The sequence below is a fragment of the Heptranchias perlo genome, chromosome 9 (genome assembly GCF_035084215.1).
Source record: "Heptranchias perlo isolate sHepPer1 chromosome 9, sHepPer1.hap1, whole genome shotgun sequence".
In the NCBI taxonomy this organism is placed as follows: Eukaryota; Metazoa; Chordata; class Chondrichthyes; order Hexanchiformes; family Hexanchidae; genus Heptranchias; species Heptranchias perlo.
Window position 1 is genome coordinate 43,421,752 of NC_090333.1, and position 21,729 is coordinate 43,443,480.

At 42.5% G+C, this 21,729-nt stretch overlaps 1 protein-coding gene across 1 annotated transcript in view; it reads right to left on the reverse strand.

Moving 5' to 3' along the window:
* fggy (FGGY carbohydrate kinase domain containing) overlaps nucleotides 1-21,729 on the reverse strand; it is a 274,702-nt gene that overhangs the window by 91,176 nt on the left and 161,797 nt on the right. Inside the window, exon 9 of the mRNA XM_067990291.1 lies at nucleotides 2,653-2,760. Coding sequence (XP_067846392.1) covers nucleotides 2,653-2,760 — 108 coding nt within the window. The remainder of the gene's footprint in view (nucleotides 1-2,652; nucleotides 2,761-21,729) is intronic.

Consider the following 21,729-nt stretch of genomic DNA (forward strand, 5'->3'; position numbering starts at 1 on the left):
TCAGTATAAAATTATTGGGTGGTACCGGAAATTGTGACCGGGGTGGAGGAAGAATTCTTTTGTGCGCTATGTGTAACAATGTCTAAAACTTGTTTATAAAGAATGAGTTTATAATTTTTTTACACATAGGCCAAATCTTTCCCAGGGTTGAATGCTTGAATCTTAGGACCTTTTAACAACCTTTTAAAAAATAAAATAATTAAGTAAACCAGGTTTGAAACTGAAAATTACGGTTATTTTCAACATGAGCACAAATGAGGGGTGTGTGGAGTGAAATGAATATTTTGAGTGTGTGTTTTGAAGGATTTACATTGCTATAATAGTCGATCTTCATGTTCTTCTTGTTTCAGTAGTGACCAAAATGATTCATATTGTTCCAGAAATGACAAGTAATATAGCACTTACAGAGTGATAAGTATGTAGAACGTGCTACCACAAGAAGTAGCTGAGGTAAATAGCATAGATGCATTTAAGGGGAAGCTAGATAAACACACGAGGTAGAAAGGAATAGAAGGGCATGCTGATAGGGTTAGATGAAGTAGGGAGGGAAGAGGCTCGTGTGGAGGATAAATGCCAGCACAGATCACTTTGTTTTTTATTTGTTCATGGGATGTGGGTGTCTCTGGCAAGGCCAGCATTTATTGCCCATCCCTAACTGCCCTTGAGAAGGTGGTGGTGAGCCGCCTTCTTGAACCGCTGCAGTTCATGTGGTGAAGGTTCTCCCACAGTGCTGTTAGGTAGGGAGTTTCAGGATTTTGACCCAGGTCAAAGGCCAGTTGGGCCGAATGGCCTGTTTCTGTGCTGTAGATTTGATGTAGCTCGATGTAGTTCCAGTCTAGCAAAACCAGAGTTAGTGCGGCTCAGTTGGTAGCGCTCTTGCTTCTGATCCAAGCTTTTATCCACATCTTGAGCATATAATTTAGGCTGACACTCTCATATAGTACTTGTGGTCTTATTTGCTGATTCAAGTGGAAGAAGAGCAGGGAGTTCTCCCAATGTCATGGCAATACTGCTTCCTCAACCAATATAAAAGTGTCCATTTGACTCTATGGTAATACTCTTGCCTCTGAATCAGAAGGTTGTGAGTTCAAGCCCATAAGACTTAAGCGCATAACCTAGGGTGACACTTTAGTGCAATACTGAAGGAGTGCTGGATTGCACTAAGGTGCTGTCTTTCAGATGAGACATTAAACCAAAGTTCTGTCCACCTATTCTGGTGGACATAAAAGATCCCATGGCATTATTGGAAGGTCAGGGAATTATCCTGACCAACATTTCTCCCTTAACCAATACTACCAAATCAGTTTAATTGGTTATTTATCTAACTTGCTGTTTGTGTGACCTTACTGTGTGCTATAATAGCTGCCACATTGGCCTAAATAGCAACACTTAAAAGTAATTCATTAAGTGCCATACCAATGCAAGTTTTTCTTTAAACCTTTTTTATTCTAATTGTCATAAAATGTGTATAAACTGCTGTGTTTGGCAAACCATTTCATACAATTGCTTCAAAATATGACTTCAAGTGTTTCTAACCAACTCTCATGGGTGTGTAATGGTGAGTAAGTTTTGCAATGCAATTACAATGTTACACAATAGAACAAACAGAAAAACTGTGATATGGAAAGATAGTGTTGTACTGGTTTAATTTGGAAATTTTAGCAAATTAAGTGTATGTAAATGGACAAGAGCTGTTATGGGCCGGAATTTTCTGTAGCAGGGCATCTAACGGCATCTGCCATTAGTTAGACTTAACCCTGCACCCTTCAGCTCAAAACATTTTTATCCACAAAGTTGCTGAAAGTGCGAGCTAGTAACGGCACAGCGAAACAGAGCATCTGGGACCTGAGTAAACAGGGCAACCAACAGCTTATCTCCTTAACCAATCAGATTTAAGTATTGGGAAATAAACACAGGAAGGACTGAGAAGGCAGGTGAATTAAAGGGGGTGAATTCAATGTCAAATCAGGTACAGAAAGAGAAATAAAGAGAGGGAAAGAAAGATTCGATTGAGAGAGAGGAAAAAGAGACAGAAAGGAAAAGCAAGAAAAAAATTTGAAAGTTAAAATTTGACATTTTTAAAATCTCCCCGAAAAATTCAAAAAACCTGAAGGAATGAGACTCCAAACTTGTAATAATTCATTTTCATGCCAGAGAGGTTGATTGGCAGTCATTAACACTTATCACGTCATCAAACAGGTACTTACGCTTGTAATGACTAGATTCAACTTTCTGTGGTGAGTTTACTGGGCAATTAATGGGCAAATATGGCAAGTTCCTAAAAGAAAAACAGGGAGGCTAAGGGCAAGTTTCCGTTTTCACGCTGAAAGGCTGAGTGGCACAACTTGGACAGCAACTTTTGGATATTCTCATTTAATCGCACATCTGCTCCTTGCCAGAAGCGCCATTAGCCTTGCTGTTATTTTGGCAGCAAATTCTGGCTCACTGTCTTTTGAACTGTGGCGGTGTTTTTGCATCAAGTTCAAAAAAGTAATAGAAGATTGAAAGATTTGACTTTCCACAGTGTGCTATCAATCTGAAAATATTGTTGTATTCTCTCCTTTGTGCTTCTGGTATTCTGTCATTCCCAAAATAAAGAATTTGACTCCTTCTCACCAGGCTCCTGGACTACAGTATTTGGACCTTTCTTACCAGTTTCCCTGTAGCACTCTGTCCACCTTCATTTAGCCATAAATCAGGTACCATGGCAGAGTAATAGGGTCCCCAAACACCAGGCACAAATATGGGATTTTTACTGATCTAGGGATAAAAATAAACAATGAAAGATAAATTATATTATCAAGAATAGAGTATCATTTGCTGGGGCCATATTATGATATCTAACCTCATGTGGTGGAATCTGTTGTTTTTAAGAGCAAATTTAGATTTAAGGCTGTTATTTGAGACAGGAAATACAAATGTCTAATTTGATAAATTGATGATGCCATTAGTTGTCATTTAAATAAACTGGAATTTAATTAGTACTTGAGAAAAGCTACCTCCAAAGGAATGCCCCAATTAACAGCGTGATTGCCTGGTGCCAAATGTTTTGGATAGAAAAACATTACCTGATGTCTTTTGTTTCCCTATGGTCTCATTAAACATTACACGATCAGTAATGCTAGTTCACATTTAAACTAAATCTTAACCCCAATCTTATAAAAATATTCCACCACTCCATGTAACATTTTGTCAGCATGGTTTGTAGATAGAGCTCTCATCTCTGAATCAAACAGTGTGGGTTTGAGACCCATATCAAGACTTGAGTGCAAAATGTAAGCTGACACTTAAGTGCATTATTGAGAGTGCATTACATTGTTAAAGATAACGGGCCTGATTTTAAGTTAGCCCACCCGGTGTAAACGGAGTGCTCGTGGCTCGAAAACTATGTCGGATCACTCATCCCCGTTTAGACTCATGCTCCGCCTGCTGCCATCGTGGAAGGGGCTTTCCAATGGGTGGTCGGGGCACCGCCTGTTTGTAACAATAGCTTTAGTTTGTAGCTTTTGATGTACAGAGGACCCGCCTGTAATTTTGAAGGACAAATCGGCAGACCATGCACCACGCAGGCTCCAACCATTTATCTCAGATGACAATTTCAAAAAATGGTCTCAAATCTTTTTTGGTTTCATTTTTATGGGGCCAAGAGGAGCTGACTGGAATTCCACCACTGGTTAATCAGTGAGCTGCAGCGGGACGCTTATTCTGGGCATGTAGCTCGCCTGGGTTATGTTCACAAGACCAGAGTCTCAAATTGGCTCGGGTCCCTCGGCAGGCCCAACCATCCGGTGGCTGGTTAGCCACCCAAAGGTTAAAATCTACCCCACCTTCTTTTGGATGAGATATTAAACCAAAGTCCAAACTGCCTGTTCCAGTAATTCAACAGGAAATTAAAGGCCCCATAACACTGCACAAAGAACAGCTGGGAGATCATCATACCACAATTAAAGAAGAACAAGGTGACCAACATTCCACCCTCAAACAATAGAATAAAAAACAGATTAACTGGTCATTTATCTCATTGTTGTTTATAGGACGTTGCTCGTGCAGAAACACTGCTGCTTTTGCCTATATAACAATATTTCATAAGTGGTTCATTATTTGTAAAGCACTTTGAGACATTTCAGCTTGATGATACACCATGTAAATGACACCATTATTATTAATTTATTATTTGGTCAGTATTTACTTCACACCAGCCATGTTATAGAGGTTGGCTTAGTGATGCCAATTTTCTTTGAAAAGTCATACCCAATAAGAAGTAGAATAAAGTTAACCAGAGCTTGTCTCTCAGCCATTTGTACGATGAGATCTCCATCACGTTTCTGGGTTAGATTGAAACTTTAGTTCAAGCAATGATTAGGTCCATTCCAGAATCATTGTTTTAGTCTACTGTCCAATGTAGGTATCCCTCTAGTCATATCAAATTAGTAAAACTATGATGTGCGTACATATTGGCTACACTGTCATTTATATGGAGTTAGCTGGAAACTACTGAAAATAATTCATTACCGAAAGGATCATAAGCCACAAGGTGGTGAACTTTTTAGTGTTTAATTATAGTATTGACACACCATAGTCCAAATCACTGAAATTTGTAATTAAAATCAGTACATTTTTAGTGCTAGATGTCCAAAATCTGCACAAACAATGTGTTCAAACATTTTTCACATCCTGTAATAGTTAAAAAAAAATTCTATGTTCTCTCTAACAACTGTTGGAGCTGCCATTTTGGATTCTTCTATCAAGCATTTTTCATAGTAGCAAATACCTATTTAGCAAAGTTGCTGCAAAAATGGATTGTGCTAAGAGAAGCATTACAGCCATTTCTTCAGCTATAACTGTCTTAAGCCAAATTTATAGGACCTAACTCAGTTAAAATATTTTCTAAAAGATTTTGCTCTCTGATGTTGGTTATTGTTAACCAACTTCCTGGTAGCCACATTAGAAAAACCATCAACTCATTCAAAAGAGTCTGAGTTCCAATCCCAGGCTCAACTGTTGAAGTCAAGAGTTCCTAATTGGTGACTTTCATTAACTGTTGGTTAAACTGTTAGACGGAGCATATTGCAAGAACAGGGAAGCTCCTATTTCCAGGGGAGGAAAATGCAATAAAATCAGTCACAGGCCACGGAAGTGCACTTCCTGTCAGGTGATTATTGAGTAGCGTTGACAGCAACAAGCATAAAAATAGGCAAACCAAATCACTCTGTGTTCCCTGAAAACTAATGAGAGAATAGTTTCAGTGGTAATCCATTTTGGGGAAAATGGAGTAACAGACAGATTTCTTGTTAAAGATGTATACTGTAAAGTTCAGAGAACACGAACGTTGATCTTGTATTTAGTTCTATTTTGTTTGTGAAGTTTATCACCAACATACGACATAATTCAGAAATTAGTTATCAATTACTCTCTTTAATATCAGACTGACGTAGATTGGTTCTGTACAACTCTGATTAAACCTCAATTTATACATTTCATTCCTGGAATGAACACCCTCTCCAGGGAAATTATTACCAAAAGTAAAAGGAGTGCTCCTCCCGACCCCACATTAAAGGACCCGATCGCTGCTCCAAGCCAGACCATCGATCCCCGGCCCCAATCTCCCCTCTGTTCCCCACCATATATTTTTCATATATGTTATAATTAAATACAAATGGGCCGCCTAGGGAAAATAGGGTGGTAACAGCCTTTAAAATGGCATTAGATCACTTACCACTCCATTTACACTGGTGGTCCAGCTGCCATCATTTTGGTTGGGTCTTTAGATGCGTATCTGCCTGTTTCAAGGGGGAGGCTGCTTTTGGTGTGCATATCAAGGTCCTACGATGTACATTACAATTTTGAGGTACAAATGGTTCGAATGTCTGCCTATATGTATCGACGTTGAACAACCTAACTAGTGATGCTTAATGGGACCGCTTGAGGCTGCTCAAAAATAGCCCGAAAGTATTTCCATCTTTTATTTTTGCCTGCCAACTGTCCATTTTGCGCCAAGTATTAAAATCGGCCCCAAGGTTTCTGCACAATTGAAGGGCCACTATATCTAGGGATTTCTAAGTCGCAAATCATAAATTTCTGGAAAGAAACAAACATCAGCCAATTTGAGCATATCAATGATAATGAAAAAATTGCATATTTATCCCCCAGTATGGACCTCAGAACATAAGAAATAGGAGCCGAAGTAGGCCATAGGGCCCCTCGAGTCTGCTCTGCCATTCAATCAGATCATGGCTGATCTTCTACCTCAACTTCACTTTCCTGTCCTCTCCTATATCCCTTGATTCCCATAGTGTCCAAAAATCTATCAATTTCAATCTTGAATATATTCAACACTTGCAACAGTTTCAAAGTCAACTTTCTGATTTTTTTTTGAATTGTTTTTAAAACTTACTTTTCATTTTGGAAATACAGCACAAGATAGAAAACAATCCACCATCTGAATCTTTCATTTTGGAAACATAGTTCAATTTTTTGAGTTAAAATTGGTTGGGTTTCATCCTTTGGCTTTATGTCAGTTCTAATAAAACGGAGTTTTTTTAATAACTTTCTCATTATACACTACTGTGACTTTATAGTATTTGTTCAGATATTGTAAATTGTACCCAGAGTTGCATACTGACATAACAGCATAAGAAACAATTTTATTCCATACATGAAACAACCATATGTTCCTTGTAGGTGAAACTTACTCATAGAAAACCTACACATTCAGAAGTCTGGAACAGGGGTAAATCAGAGAATTCTCAACTCTGTGACCTAACTGCTTTTCTCTACATTAAAAAAAGCTATTCTGCAAGTCTAAATGTTTTTTATGGTATAAACAGGGCTAAAATCCATGTAGCCACATCAGAAGTTTGGATTTTGAAATTCTGCAGTTTGCAACCTCTCACAAACCCTCCCCCATGATATACATTGTTTTTTGTCTCTCAGTTTCCAAGCCCCAGCCTCTTTCTTGACACCAGCAGCTGTCTCAACTGTTTGTTTATGTAAACTGATTTATATTCTTTTTCTTTACTTGCTTTTTTGCTTGATAATTTTAGAGCAGATATGTGCATTCTCTTGTGCTGGTCAGTTTAGGCTTATGTTAAGCCCACTGTGCAGTTTCAGATGTCATTTACCTTCATGTTCTGCCTAGTGTGGATCCAGATAATCACAGTAACTCTCATAACAATGGCCCAGAATTTGCTGGAGCGGGCATCTCGCAGCGAGCACCGTAAGTTGATTGTTTCCTCACCCTTCAGCTCCAATTAATTTTACGCCGCAAATTGCTGGAAGTGCGAATTGATAACGGAGCATCTGGGACCTTGGTGAACGACGGGACCAATAATCTATCTCCTTAACCAATGATTTTTAAGGATCTGAATGGTTAGCAAAGCTCTGAAGTGGCAGCTCGGACATCTGATTATTTAAACAAAATTTATTAAAATATCACTGAATTACATGCAGGAAAATGTGTAGTTCTAAGTTTTTTTGCCCATGGACCATGACACATAAACATATAAATAAGACAGCCTCCTGCTCAGATTGTTTTTTAATTCATGAAATTCAGGAACCAAAAGCAACTGCTGTTTACACGCAAAAGTTATATATTTTATATCAATTCACAACAAATTAAATTTGATTATCTTCCTCTTTGCTGATCAGAAACATTTCTTGCTTTTCCAGCCAGTTACGAGCCTGCATATTTTCACTCAGTGACATTCGCATCCAATAAAGCACTTTCCAACATGTGCTCTCTTTGTTTCCTTTCAGTTCTATCATTTGGTTGTATTCCCTAATGCATTTTTTTTTCTCTGTGAAGGATTTACTTCCTTTTATAATTTCCCCAGTTTAACATGCACCCCGGTTGCGTGCTTTATGTGGCAGAACAATTATCATTAATTGCTAACTGGTTGCAAAGTGGAAGGCCATTGGAAACATAAATTACCCTATTAACAGGACCCTTACTCCGTGAAATAGAAGCCCTAACTTTCTGCAGCGGGTTTAATTCATTTTTACAGCGCAAGTGCAGCAATTTCTTGACACTCATGGGGAGTTTGACGGCGAGCTCCGGTTTTTGTGAAGCTAACAGCGGAATTGGCGCAATTCGTCCAGTAATATGTATTTCTTGCATATCGCTTACTCACCACAAATTGCCGGATTTTTATGCATTAAAAGCGGCGTGAACTCTCCGTTATTTTTGCAGCAAATTCTGGGCCAATTTGCTTGGTTATGTCAAGGCCAGCAAAGTATCCACTACAGTTCTATTACTTACTTTTGAGTAAGAGAGTCTCTTTCCCTTAGACAAAGAAAGGGAATGAGACTCTCTTACTCAAAAAATCAACTAATATTTTGGTTTTCAACATGCAGTAAGAAGATAACTTAACTCATCTTCCACTATTAACAATTTCTTGACACTCATGGGGAGCGCAACTGAGCATTTTGACTTTCTCTGTGATTCTTTCAAATTTCTCATCCATATGTAAAACAGATGGACATAGCAGTTACAGATGAACATTGAGATCCTGGCTTTGTGTCAGTACTTGTTTGGAATTCAGCATTACAGGATCTAGATTTATCTGAAAATATAGACAACCGTTAGTTACTCTAATGAGACAGAGCATCAAAGCCAAAGAATGAATCACCACAAAACTGAAAAAGCAACAGGTTCTTTGAAACTGGAGACCAAACTGCTTAGCTCTGACAGTGGTAGTTGTTCATGCCTTTGTTACCTCTGGACTCAACTATTCCAATGCTCTCTTGGCTGGCCTCCCATCTTCTACTCTCCATAAGCTTGAGTTCATCCAAAACTCTGATTCTAACTCGCACCAAGTTCCATTCACCCATTACCCCTGTACTCGCAGACCTACATTGGGTCCCGGCCGGGAACGCCTCGATTTTAAAATTCTCATCCTTGTTTTCAAATCCCTTCGTGGCCTCGCCCTTCCTTATCTCTGTAACCTCCTCCAGCCCGACAACCCTCCGACATTTCTGCACTCCTCCAATTCTTGCCACTTGCGCAACCCCAATTTTAATCACTCCACCATTGGTGGCCGAGCCTTCAGGTTCCCAGGCCCGAAACTCTGAAATTCTCTCCGTAAACCTCTCCGCCTTTCTATCTCTCTTTCCTCCTTTGAGACGCTCCTTAAAACCTACTTTTTTGACCAAGTTTTTGGTCACCTGTCCTAATACCACCTTATATGGCTCCATGTCAAATTTTGTTTGAAAATGCTCCTGTGAAGTGCCTTGAGACACGTTACTACGTTAAATGTGCTATATAAATGCATGTTGTTCTTGTTGTAGTTCTTTCTATCCACCTGCTTACAAAAAGAAGCCAATTTTTTTTCAATTGAAAAGCTTAGGTGAAGGGCCAAGACTCAAAGCTCAGGATGCCGACAATGCTAAAAGTAATAGCAAAGGAAAATGAAGTATTTCAAGAACTAGTGTTTGGGCGATGCCTATCTTGGATTTTAAAAGCCTGCTGATTACAAGAGGATGCGAAAACTGAACAAAGTAAGGAGTTCTAAGGCTGGATCCTGTTGTTTGGAGCAGAGTTTCAGCAGGACTACATGTCCACCCACCCTTTCAAAACTGCCCAACCTATTTCCCTAGGTAAATACTAATTTCCAATTCACGGTGGGTTCTTGCAGGATTCCTGCCACCAAGAGGGAGCCCAATATTGCAAAAGGGATCCTAACAGCACTGCAGCGGTGACCGCTGCAATACCAGAAGAGGCGATGAGCAACTTTAATGGAGAGAAACACCCCAAAGACTGCATTGTGGGTCCCAATGAAGGCCTCGGCAGCGGCTGAATTGGACGGAGAGGAGGCCTCCACAAGGCCCTCTCCCTCCATCCCCTGACCTCAAGACCATTATCACTGCTTCCCAAGGTTTAATGACACCTTCCATCTAGTGGTCCCGGGAAGCGGTAGTAAGTGGGATAGACGGGACGGAACTCCACTGGGAAGCTGGCCCTGCCGACTCTGCCACCATTTGCATGCGTTGAGTGGGGAAGTAGCAGTCAGATGAGATCCCAGCAGGGTGGGAGGGGGAAATCATGGACGGGCAATGAAGTGGCACTTGACCTCATCACTCAATTTTTACTTTTATTTCCAAAGGCAATACCACCAGATTTCAGGCAGGTTCGCGGAGAATACTTTGGCCCCTAGTTTAATGTTTGAGTGAAATTGCTCAACAATAGTTTCACCAACCATTGTTTTTTTTCCAGTCAAGCTCCCTTCGTTTTTGTTGGAAAGATAAAAATTAGGCATCAACTTCATCTGAAATATCAGAAAATAACAGAAGGAAGATCACTGATGGTCAGAGCAGGGATACTATTAAATATAAATTCAACATATTTCAGCTTCAATTCCATGAATAGGGTGCTGTACTTTAGAATTGAAACATGGGATGACATTGAGGATACAAGGTATCATTTTATATAGTGTTCAATGTCATCTTGTGTCAGGCACGTTAATCCCAATATTGTCCTCTTATCATAAATTCACACTGAAGCAATGCACTATTCCTTGCATACTTTAAAATGTGATGGGAATTGTTTTCTGAAAATATAAACTATTTCTTATGGTTATAACTTTTTAACTTTATATTAATGGCTCAAAATATGAAGGGATTTAATTCCCTCAGCAGTGCACTACTCTATGGATTATCTACAATATTGATAAATTGATGGCTGGCCTTGGAGTCAGAGAGCAGGCAGAGTGCAGTGGCAGCACTGGGGAGAGCAGAACTCAGAGCAGCGTGTGTGAGTATTAAAATCAGCTGATTTGAATTTACCACATTCCGAGCAGTCGTAGTAACTGATGGGATGGCTCTTCCGAATGTGGGAAATTTGAATCAGCTCCAGATTTTCACACAAGTTGGTGCTTCTGAACAAACTATTAAACACCACAGAGGTTGTAACCTGACACAGCCAAGTCCACCATTTTGATTGTGGCAGCATAAGTGCAGCAATTTTTATAACCTCATCATGATTATGACATGCTACTGGTTGACACACATATATTTGACGCCATCAGATCACTACCAGTTTGTGTACAGCAGTAGTTCTCAAACTGTGAGAAAGGGGAATCAGCCTCCTGCATTTATGTCTCATTGCGAAAGCTCATTTTAAGAAGACCTGGATTAAGCAGCTGGTGATGAGTTAGACTGGGAACTGGGTGAACAGGACTGTCAGTGGGGGCTTGAACTGATTATATTTTTAAATGTTCACTCAATAAAAGTAATTTCAGATTTTACAACAGATTTTACAACTGTTTAAGGACAATTTAAAAGTTTAAATTTTTAAGTTTCTGTCAGGCTTCAGCAAAGAGCTGCTGTAGCAAGTTAACTGGTTAGCTAGATTCAACTGGTACTTGAAGGTGGGGCAGGCCTGACTCATCTGAGTCTCAACTGTAGAAATACAGGGGCCTGTTAGTGCGAACTGCACGGTGTGCGGATACACAGTGTGCTGAGAGTTCGGTAAATGTGGGAGTTCGGTGAAGTGGGGGAAGGAGGTGCTGCTTTGCCTTGCTATTCCGAAAATCGGAGAGCAAGTTATTATCTTAATGGCGAGAAACTGGAAAGTACTGCAGTACAAAGGGATCTGGGGGTCCTAGTGCAAGAAAATCAAAAAGTTAGTATGCAGGTGCAGCAGGTGATCAAGAAGGCCAACGGAATGTTGGCTTTTATTGCTAGGGGGATAGAATATAAAAACAGGGAGGTATTGCTGCAGTTGTATAGGGTATTGGTGAGACCGCACCTGGAATACTGCATACAGTTTTGGTCTCCATACTTAAGAAAAGACATACTTGCTCTCGAGGCAGTACAAAGAAGGTTCACTCGGTTAATCCCGGGGATGAGGGGGTGGACATATGAGGAGAGGTTGAGTAGTTTGGGACTCGACTCATTGGAGTTCAGAAGAATGAGAGGCGATCTTATTGAAACATATAAGATTGTGAAGGGGCTTGATCGGGTGGATGCGGTAAGGATGTTCCCAAGGATGGGTGAAACTAGAACTAGGGGGCATAATCTTAGAATAAGGGGCTGCTCTTTCAAAACTGAGATGAGGAGAAACTTCTTCACTCAGAGGGTGGTAGGTCTGTGGAATTTGCTGCCCCAGGAAGCTGTGGAAGCTACATCATTAAATAAATTTAAAACAGAAATAGACAGTTTCCTAGAAGTAAAGGGAATTAGGGGTTACGGGGAGCGGGCAGGAAATTGGACATGAATTTAGATTTGAGGTTAGGATCAGATCAGCCATGATCTTATTAAATGGCGGAGCAGGCTCGAGGGGCCGATTGGCCTACTCCTGCTCCTATTTCTTATGTTCTTATGTTCTTATTACTGCTGTTTTGTGTGAGATTCTATGCTATGATTTAAATTTCCTGTTACTTCAGTTTTAAGAAGATACATTCAATTCTAACACTTCTACTTCTCTCTTTTGCTTTTACTTTTCTCTCCTTTCTCTTTGCTTTTCTTTTTCCTCTTTCATTCAGCTTCTCTCCTACCCTACTTCACTCATTCATTTTTATTCTTTCTTATTCACTTCCACTCCCCACTCCTTGTTCATTTTTCTCTCCTTTAAACACATGCAGATATACATACATGCAAGAAGGCACCAAATTTGTAGCCAATTATTTCCCCATAGGGACTAAAGATTAGAAGCAGAATTACCACAAGGTTTACAATGATGAAGAAAGCTTGTTTCGTGCTTTTCTTATACCCCTGTCCACCTCAAGCCCCACTGGGCAATAACACAGTAGCAATGCTGAAGGCCTCAGGTTCACCCTTTCAGCTGCAGTTGATTTGTAGCACAGGAGACCATTACAAAAGGAAGGAGAGAAGGGAAAACTTTGAGGAGGTACTCTTACACTTAAAGAGAAAGAAAATTCAGTAACTGCCCTAGTGGCATAGTGTTAGCAGACATGGTGCTGTAGCAGGGAGTGTTTGACCCAAATCATATGGAGGTTGCTGCACCCCTTCATGCTGGGTAGATTTTATATCCAAAGCGGTGATAACCAAAATAACACTAGTAATCGTTGTGATTCTAGTACAGCTCACTGCTGAAAGAAGGGGCTGGGATTTGCAGTACTTAGATTACAAGAGACCTTAGGGGCAGCAATTCAGTCATGCATGCAGTCACAACAGATAGCAGTGTAGTGACACTACATCACTACATTGGCATTCCCTGACATCTGAAGTTAAGCAGCATAGATGAGGCAGAGTATAGTTTCACTCTGGGCCCACACATACACATTATATCGACATCGGAGATGTTTCAGTTCAAAACCACAGCTTCAGAGTTGAGCTTCTACACAGTATGACTTCAGGGTTTGTGCTACAACATAAATGGCAACCAGCCTATTCAGAGTGTAACATTCAAACATTCTCACCCGCACTTACACCTATCATATGCTTGTAACGTATCATCCATTTTTTGAACATAAACTAAGGGGTTGATTTTAGGATGGCCGAGCGGGTGCCTTCGTGTTGGGGGGGGCTTCGAATCCCGGGGCGTGTCCAGAGCCCAGCTCCAACCTGCCCACTTCCGGGTTCCCCAGTGATGCGCTTAGATGCGCGCGCAGCCCCCGCATGTGGGTCACTCACCAGCAATTAAAGCCGGCGGGATCCCACTTAAATCAATTAATTTGATAGTTCAGGTCGTTTGCAGACCTGATTTGGAGGACACTTTAGGAGGGGTGGGATTTTCAGGTCAACTGAGCGTGCTTCCCGTATTGGGGGAAACACTCCCAGTTGAAAGAGACGTGTTGCAGCCACCAGCTTGTGGGAGCTGCAACGGTCCATTTGACAAGTGGTGGGGGAGGCGGGGGGGGGAGACCCGCACTCATTGCAGGAGGCCACTCTGTCACTTTGGACAAAGTTTGGCCTCCACCATCCTCCCCCTAACACTAAAACTCACCAACTTGCAACCTCAACCCCGGTGTGCAGACACATTTACCGACCTTGCGGACCTCCTCAGGCGGATGGGGGCCGCCACAGCTGCAGTCATGACCTCCTCGGAGGAAGAACAGCATCACCAGCCTCACCGGCCACGCCGTCCACCTCTGACACGTGGAGCTCCACAACACAGTGCTGTGACACATCTATCTGCACAGCAGGAGGGAGGGCAACCAGAGAGAGAGATGCGTCACTAACCTCCAGAACTAGCCGCGCCTCTAGCCAAACTGTTCCAGTACAGCTACAACATTGGCATTTACCCGTCAATGTGGAAAATTGCCCAGGTATGTCCTGTCCACAAAAAGCAGGTCAAATCCAATCCGGCCAATTACTGCCCCATCAGTCCACTCTCAATCATCAGCAAAGTGATGGAAGTTGTCGTCGACAGTGCTATCAAGCAGCACGTACTCACCAATAACCTGCTCGCCGATGCTCAGTTTGGGTTCCGCCAGGACCACTCGGCTCCAGACCTCATTACAGCCTTGGTCCAAACGTGGACAAAAGAGCTGAATTCCAGAAGTGAGGTGAGAGTGACTGCCCTTGACATCAAGGCAGCATTTGACCAAGTGTGGCACCAAGGAGCCCAAGTAAAATTGAAGTCAATGGGAATCAGGGGGAAAACTCCCCAGTGGCTGGAGTCATACCTAGCACAAAGGAAGACGGTAGTGTTTGTTGGAGGCCAATCATATCAGCCCCAGGACATCGCTGCAGGAGTTCCTCAGGGCAGTGTCCGAGGCCCAACCATCTTCAGCTGCTTCATCAATGACCTTCCCTCCATCATAAGGTCAGAAATGGGGATTGTCGCTGATAATTGCACAGTGTTCAGTTCCACTCGCAACCCCTCAGATAATGAAGCAGTCTGTGCCCGCTTGCAGCAAGACCTGGACAACATCCAGGCTTGGGCTCATAAGTGGCAAGTAAGATTCGTGCCAGATAAGTGCCAGGCAATCACCATCTCCAACAAGAGAGAGTCTAACCACCTCCCCTTGACATTCAATGGCATTATCATCACCGAATACCCCACCATCAACATCCTGGGGGTCACCATTAACCAGAAACTTAACTGGACCAGCAACATAAATACTGTGGCTACGAGAGCTGGTCAGAGGCTGGGTATTCTGTGGCGAGTAACTCACCTCCTGACTCCCCAAAGCCTTTCCACCATATACAAGGCACAAGTCAGGAGTGTGATGGAATACTCTCCACTCGTCTGGATGAGTGCAGCTCCAACAACACTCAAGAAGCTCGACACCATCCAGGACAAAGCAGCCTGCTTGACTGGCATCCCATCCACCACCCTAAATATTCACTCCCTTCACCACCGGCGCACTGTGGCTGCAGTGTGTACCATCCACAGGATGCACTGCAGCAACTTGACAAGGCTTCTTCGACAGTACCTCCCAAACCTGCGACCTCTACTATCTAGAAGGACAAGGGCAGCAGGCACATGGGAACAACACCACCTGCACGTTCTCCTCCAAGTCACACACCATCCCGACTTGGAAATACATCGCCGTTCCTTTATCGTCGCTGGGTCAAAATCCTGGAACTCCCTTCCTAACAGCATTGTGGGAGAACCTTCACCACACGGACTGCAGCGGTTCAAGAAGGCGGCTCACCACCACCTTCTCAAGGGCAATTAGGCATGGGCAATAAATGCTGGCCTCGCCAGCGATGTCCACATCCCATGAACGAATTTTAAAAAAACCCTCGCCACACGGTCTACAGACCGAGGCTCAGCTTTCTGGACCTCTCTGAGGAGCAGTGCACACGGAGGCTCAGAGTCACTCCACGTGTAGTCGTGGACATCTGCAGCATCCTTGATGCCGAGCTGCTCCCGGCTGGCCCGAGCACCATCTTCTTACCTGTCGCTGTCAAAGTCACCACCGCCTTCAACAACTTCTCCTCCGGATCCTTCCAGGGTGCCACCGGGCACATTACCGGCGTCTCTCAGTCGTCTGCACAAAAGAGCCCTGCAAATACACCTACACCCACTCTGCAGTGATACAATGGGTGCCATCAGGTGTGGGTCTTCATGCTGATCCTCAGGAAAGGGAATTATTGCACAAACCAGACAAGATCTGCAAAGACGTGGCAGTAGTGGTGATAACAAATTTTAATGTGCTTTGCAAAACAAACGAAAGTAAATCAAAAACATGACATTCTGTCATACACCCTTGTGCATCCCCTTTGTGCTCACAAAACCTTAGCCTTACGTTTACAGGAACCCCTACGTGGTGCTACCCCTGTGGCTTCAGCAGAGGTAGTGGCAGGTTGCTCTTGTCCATGTACTGACCGATGAGATGCTTTGCGCGGACGCCCTCTGTGTTTTGGTGCCCGTGAGGGCCCCTCCAAAGACTGCTCCACCTGCACCTGTGCAGGGGCAGACTCGGCCACCTGGAGAGGAGGCAGCATTTTTTTTATTCGTTCATGGGATGTGGGCGTCAATGGCGAGGCTGGCAATTATTGCCCATCCCTAATTGCCCTTGAGAAGGTGGTGGTGAGTCGCCTTCTTGAACCGCTGCAGTCTGTGTGGTGGAGGTTCTCCCACAGTGCTGTTAGGAAGGGAGTTCCAGGATTTTGACCCAGCGACGATGAAGGAACGGCGATATACTTCCAAGTCGGGATGGTGTGTGACTTGGAGGGGAACATGCAGGTGGTGTTGTTCCCATGTACCTGCTTCTCTTGTCCTTCTAGGTGGTAGAGGTCGCGGGTACTGGTTGAGAGGGGCGCAACGGGTGAGACGTGGAAGCGCTTTGAGTGGTGTCCCCACTTCCATGTCCCCTTTCACCATCATCCCTCTCCTGGCCTAGGCCCACATCACTCCTTCCACCCTGCTGGACGACAGTTTGGTGGACTTGTGTGAAGCCTTGAAAGGCCAGTTGTAATGTATCTGTCAGCCTGTTTAAGGTGGCAGAATATTGCTCACCCTGAATCCGAACGGCCGTTGTCAGGGCCTGAATGGACTCATTGTTGAGCCGTGCTTGAAGCTCGATGGAGGCTAGCCTTTCCTCCATTGCAGACATTCCTGCACCCACCCGCGACACTATTTCAGAGATGCCTTCTGTGACAGTATCTCGGAGATACCCTCCTGTACCTGTGCCACCATTCCACTCATGCAGGAGTTGGACTCCTCCATCCTCTGCGCGATTGTGGAGTGTGTGCGTGTGGCACCTGTTCCAGTACCTCGGAAATGTGCTGCTGGCCCTCGATGACTCTCCTTTTCATGGCTGGCCCCCAGGGTTCAGCATCTGGGTCCAGCTGAGCAGAGCCTGGAGAAGAGTGCTCCCACCGACGCGGACTCTCCACGGCTGCCCCTGCCACCAGGGTCTGCTCGTGCTCACATGTGCGTGGTGACTCACCATGTGCAAGCCCAACTAAGTGAGGACGGGGACCCACCGAGGTGTGTGTATCTGTGGTGGTGGATGAATGGCTCAGATGTGACGATGGACCCTCAGAGGCCGGCAGGTCCTCTGAGGAATCGCCCTCCGCAGTCACGGCGGTCGCAGATGGCCCTGCAAGAGAACAGAAAGCAATATTAAGCATGTGGACAGATGTTGAGATGCTGCAGGTGCCAAGAGATGTTAAGATCATTCACTATCATGAGTGCTGAGTGTTAGATTTCTGTCACCAGCCGCTTGTGTGCTCCCAGTCTCGGCATCCGCCATGGACAGGCACTCCAGCGTCGGGCTTAGTTCCAATGCCTGCTGCTCCACGTCCGTTAAGATCACCTGGTGTGGCGGGCCCCCTCCGGTCCTTGCCCTCTCCCAGGCATTCTGGCATCTCTTCTCCTAACAAGGCAAAACACAGAGAGGCGTGATTGAATGATGGTTGCATTGTGACCCGCTGCATCCATTGGTGTGGGTGAGGGTGACAGTGAAGGAGATGCATGGGAGGGTGCGTTTGAGACGTAGCTATGAGATTGTATGAGGATTGGGTTGCGTGGTAGCGTTCGAATAGGAACTGGGGCAGTGAGTACGTGCAGGCAAGGTGAGGATGATGGTTGAGTGGATGTGAGGAGTGATGCGAGAGTGTTGTGGTGGCAGTGCAGAAGGAGTTTTGTGATGGTGGAGGTGATGTGGAAGATGGAGTGTGGGAGAATGCGTAAGTATACTCACTTTGGCCTCCCTCCTAATATCGTGCCCTACATCTCCAATGACGATTTGGGACCTGATGAATCAATTCACAAAATGCATAAAGAAAATTAAGCGGCCAAAACATTATTGAGGTGTTGCAAATCTTCAGGTAAAACTGCAATCTAATTTTATTTCAATGTTTAGAGTCACTATTAGATAAACCCTCCTTTCTAGCCTGTGATGTTGTACCTAACACGGTATGTTGGCTGAATTGTATTGGCATGACTTTAGTATTGAAAATTTCAATCTGGCACTAAATCCATGTTGCCTTCAGAAAGTAGAGGGCTAATGCTGCCAGAAAATGCAATCCTATGTGCCATGTCAGACAGTGGGGGTAATTTTGATTTGGGGCAATAGTGTAAAATGGGTGATAGCGAATCAGCCACCCTTTATACATATCTTCTGATTTTCATTTCTATTGTAAAAACTGAGCGAAAAATGGCTGCTGTGTTTGCCTACATTACTACAGTGACTACATTTAAAAAGTATTTCATTGGTTGTGAAGTGCTTTGGCATATCCTGAGAATGGTATATACATGCAAGTTCTTTCTTTCTTTTGGCATCCAGTGTCAGCATCAAGCTGTGTTATGATTACTCAGGGTATTCTAGTATGTGGCTTTTGGAGGCCCATGCTGCAAATTAAACGAGGTGGCCCGCCTGCTTCCAGAGATAAGGGACAATACTTCACGAAGGGATTTAATTACCTGCTCCCAGAAGCAAAACAGCGCACTGGCAAAATGAATTGGCTGTTAGAGATGGTGTCTGCCTATTATATTATTCTAGCTGTCGGTAGCATTGCAATTTTAACACTGCTGGCCGGACCTGACTTTCCCCCAAGACAGCACAATTATTTTAAAGTCACAAGTGACCAACTACTGTATACAGTTGTTCAAATGTTGCTCTCAATTTCTGAAAAGTTTCCATGGTGTAAATAGGTCTGTACACAGGGAACCACATCTTATTCTTACACTTCCACTAAAAGCAGTTGTACAATATAAATGGGTGTAAGTGTGAAGATGCAGCAGTGCAAAAAATCACTGCTATTTGCCATGGTTGTATATAAAACTGTTGAGTTTCCTAACGATCCATCACATATATACCATCAATGGGTCATGTATTCATACCCTAAACAAAAAGCATTGAGAAATATTTGAGCACATAAATTTACAGAGCTGTAAAATCACAGTACAATACATCTAAAGAACTGCTCATGAATCTCATTAATAAAATCCCATGACCAGTGCTCCTCAATTGTTGCTCTATCATCTTTTGAATCCCTGCTATTTCAGTCAGTACACAGTTTTATTTGACACTACCACAATAAAGCGAGTCAGTCAATTCATGTCGAGAGCAGCTCCTCTCTGTAGATCATCTTACAAAGATGTTATTGTTGGTGCTGCAGTAGGGCTAGGTACACCTGAAGCTGATCAAAAGAAGTTTGAATGTCAGCTTGATCAGACAAGCCTCTCAGTGCAGTAAATTAGTTCCAAACATTTATCACCACTGCCTTAGGGCACTTTAAAATGAAACATGACTGCCTCGAATTCCTGGGTTTTGCAAACCTGAATGTGTTACAGACGCACTAAAAATCCCACTTAAAATGTGTACTACAGTCAAGAACCTTTTGTACTTGATGATTAATATAAATTAAGAATAAATAATAAGTATAATACTTATCACATCAAAATATCTCAAAGTGTCCACTTTCTAAGTGCAATAACTGTTGTTATGTATTAAAATGCTTTCCCACTTCAATTACATTAACTGCAATCAAGAGGTGCATTGTAGCCCCACTGCACATTGTATTGGAGCTGCAAAAGTTTCTGCCATTCATTGGTAGGGCATGGGCTTGTGATGACCATTTCCCACACAATCTTAGCTATGTCGTTTGGAATAGCCATTGAACAGAGACCAAGCATGTTCTCAGAGAGAGAAAGATCGGAGGAAGAGGCAACCCACACCAGTTTCATGCACTTCCTAGTGACCAATTATGTAGCTATATTAGCAGAGGCCTGGAAAGAGGGAGAAACAGAAGAGAGAAATGGACCCAAAAAAACGAAGCAAATTAACTGCAATAAAATGCAGTAAGAATAAATAAACTATTTTTCTTAACTTGCACTGCATTCAGGTATTATTTTGGAAATTAATATAATTTATAATATGCTTTACAACACATGGCCTGACACAAAGAAATCATGACAAAGATATTAGCCTGCAAATTACTTTTTGCCGTGCGTACAAATGCTTTGCATGTTTGCATGACATTCTTTTTGTTAATGGACATACCCATATTAAAATAGCCGACAGAGGAATGGAATGCAAGCACATTAATCATTTGAAAATTAATATTACAAACAGTAATTTTAGGCTATTAATTCACTAGGAATATAAAATCCCACGTATTAACCCTGGAAATAGACAAATAAAAGCACATTCCCTCCTTAATCATCTAACAGCCATACAAACAACACAAAACATAGGAGAATAGTCCATAGGCGCCAAAATTTCCTGTGAATTTTCAACCAAAGACCATACAATTGGGGCATAAAGTCAATTTCCGGTGTAACAGATCAAGGAAATTCAAGTGCAAGTGTGTTACGCATGTACTTATGCTACACACAAATTTCTTCAATCTTTTAAGCCCGTTCATCGAGTCCTGCACTCGTACGTGTTGCGGCTCATTATAATGGCTCTGCCCCCAAAGTGAAATTCCTGCAATTATGCTAATTCAAAACGGGTGTAAAATTATGCCCAGAATTTTAGGCGCAGCAGGAAGCAAAATCATATTTCTGGTGTTTCAATGTGATTTTTTTTTATTTATCCTCACTGAGACCTGCGCTGTATTTTCTGTTTCTTTGAATACATTTTGATGGCATTAGTATGAGTCACATTAAAAAGTGAAAAGATTCACAATTACATTTTCTCAAACTTGCTGTGCCTAATGTGCATGAACGATGGTTAGATGGCTTTAAATTTTAATTTTCACACTTAAGGTAGGAATATATGGTGTGAGTTCCGCACTTTTCTCGGGCCGCGGTTGTTTACTCCGATTTTTACAGTATGCTAATGAGATTGGTAGAATATTTTGGCATAAATTGTCATTGACAAAATGGCCTATTACCTCCCACAGGAAATTCCAGGCCTAGATATTTATTTAATGTCTTTAAATTTAAACAAAATATGATTTATTATATACACACATATATAATTCCCTTCTTAGGCTCAGCGTCCTTTTTCACCCTTATGCCTCTGTTAAGCGCTTTGGGACTCTTTTCTGCATTAAAGGTGCTATATAAATGCAATTTATTGTTTTACCAACAATTATTTCCTGGTAATCAACTAATGACTATCATTCAATAAATGTGCAGTAATAACTTTGAATCCTTCAGCATTATTAATCCAACATTATGCATCAGCTGCAAACATTATCCTGACTCAAGTCTGTCATTATGCCTTCAGAAGAAAAATGAAAGAAAGAATTAAGTAAAACATCTCCATTAACATTGCAGAATTCACATAATGAATAGAAAGTATTTGAGTTTGGTTGTAAATTTCTGTTGCCTTTTGGTACCACAGTGAGATTATTGCCTTGCATCCATTACATTTAAATAGATCCAATTTTCCAATGGTATTTGTAATATGATTCAAAACC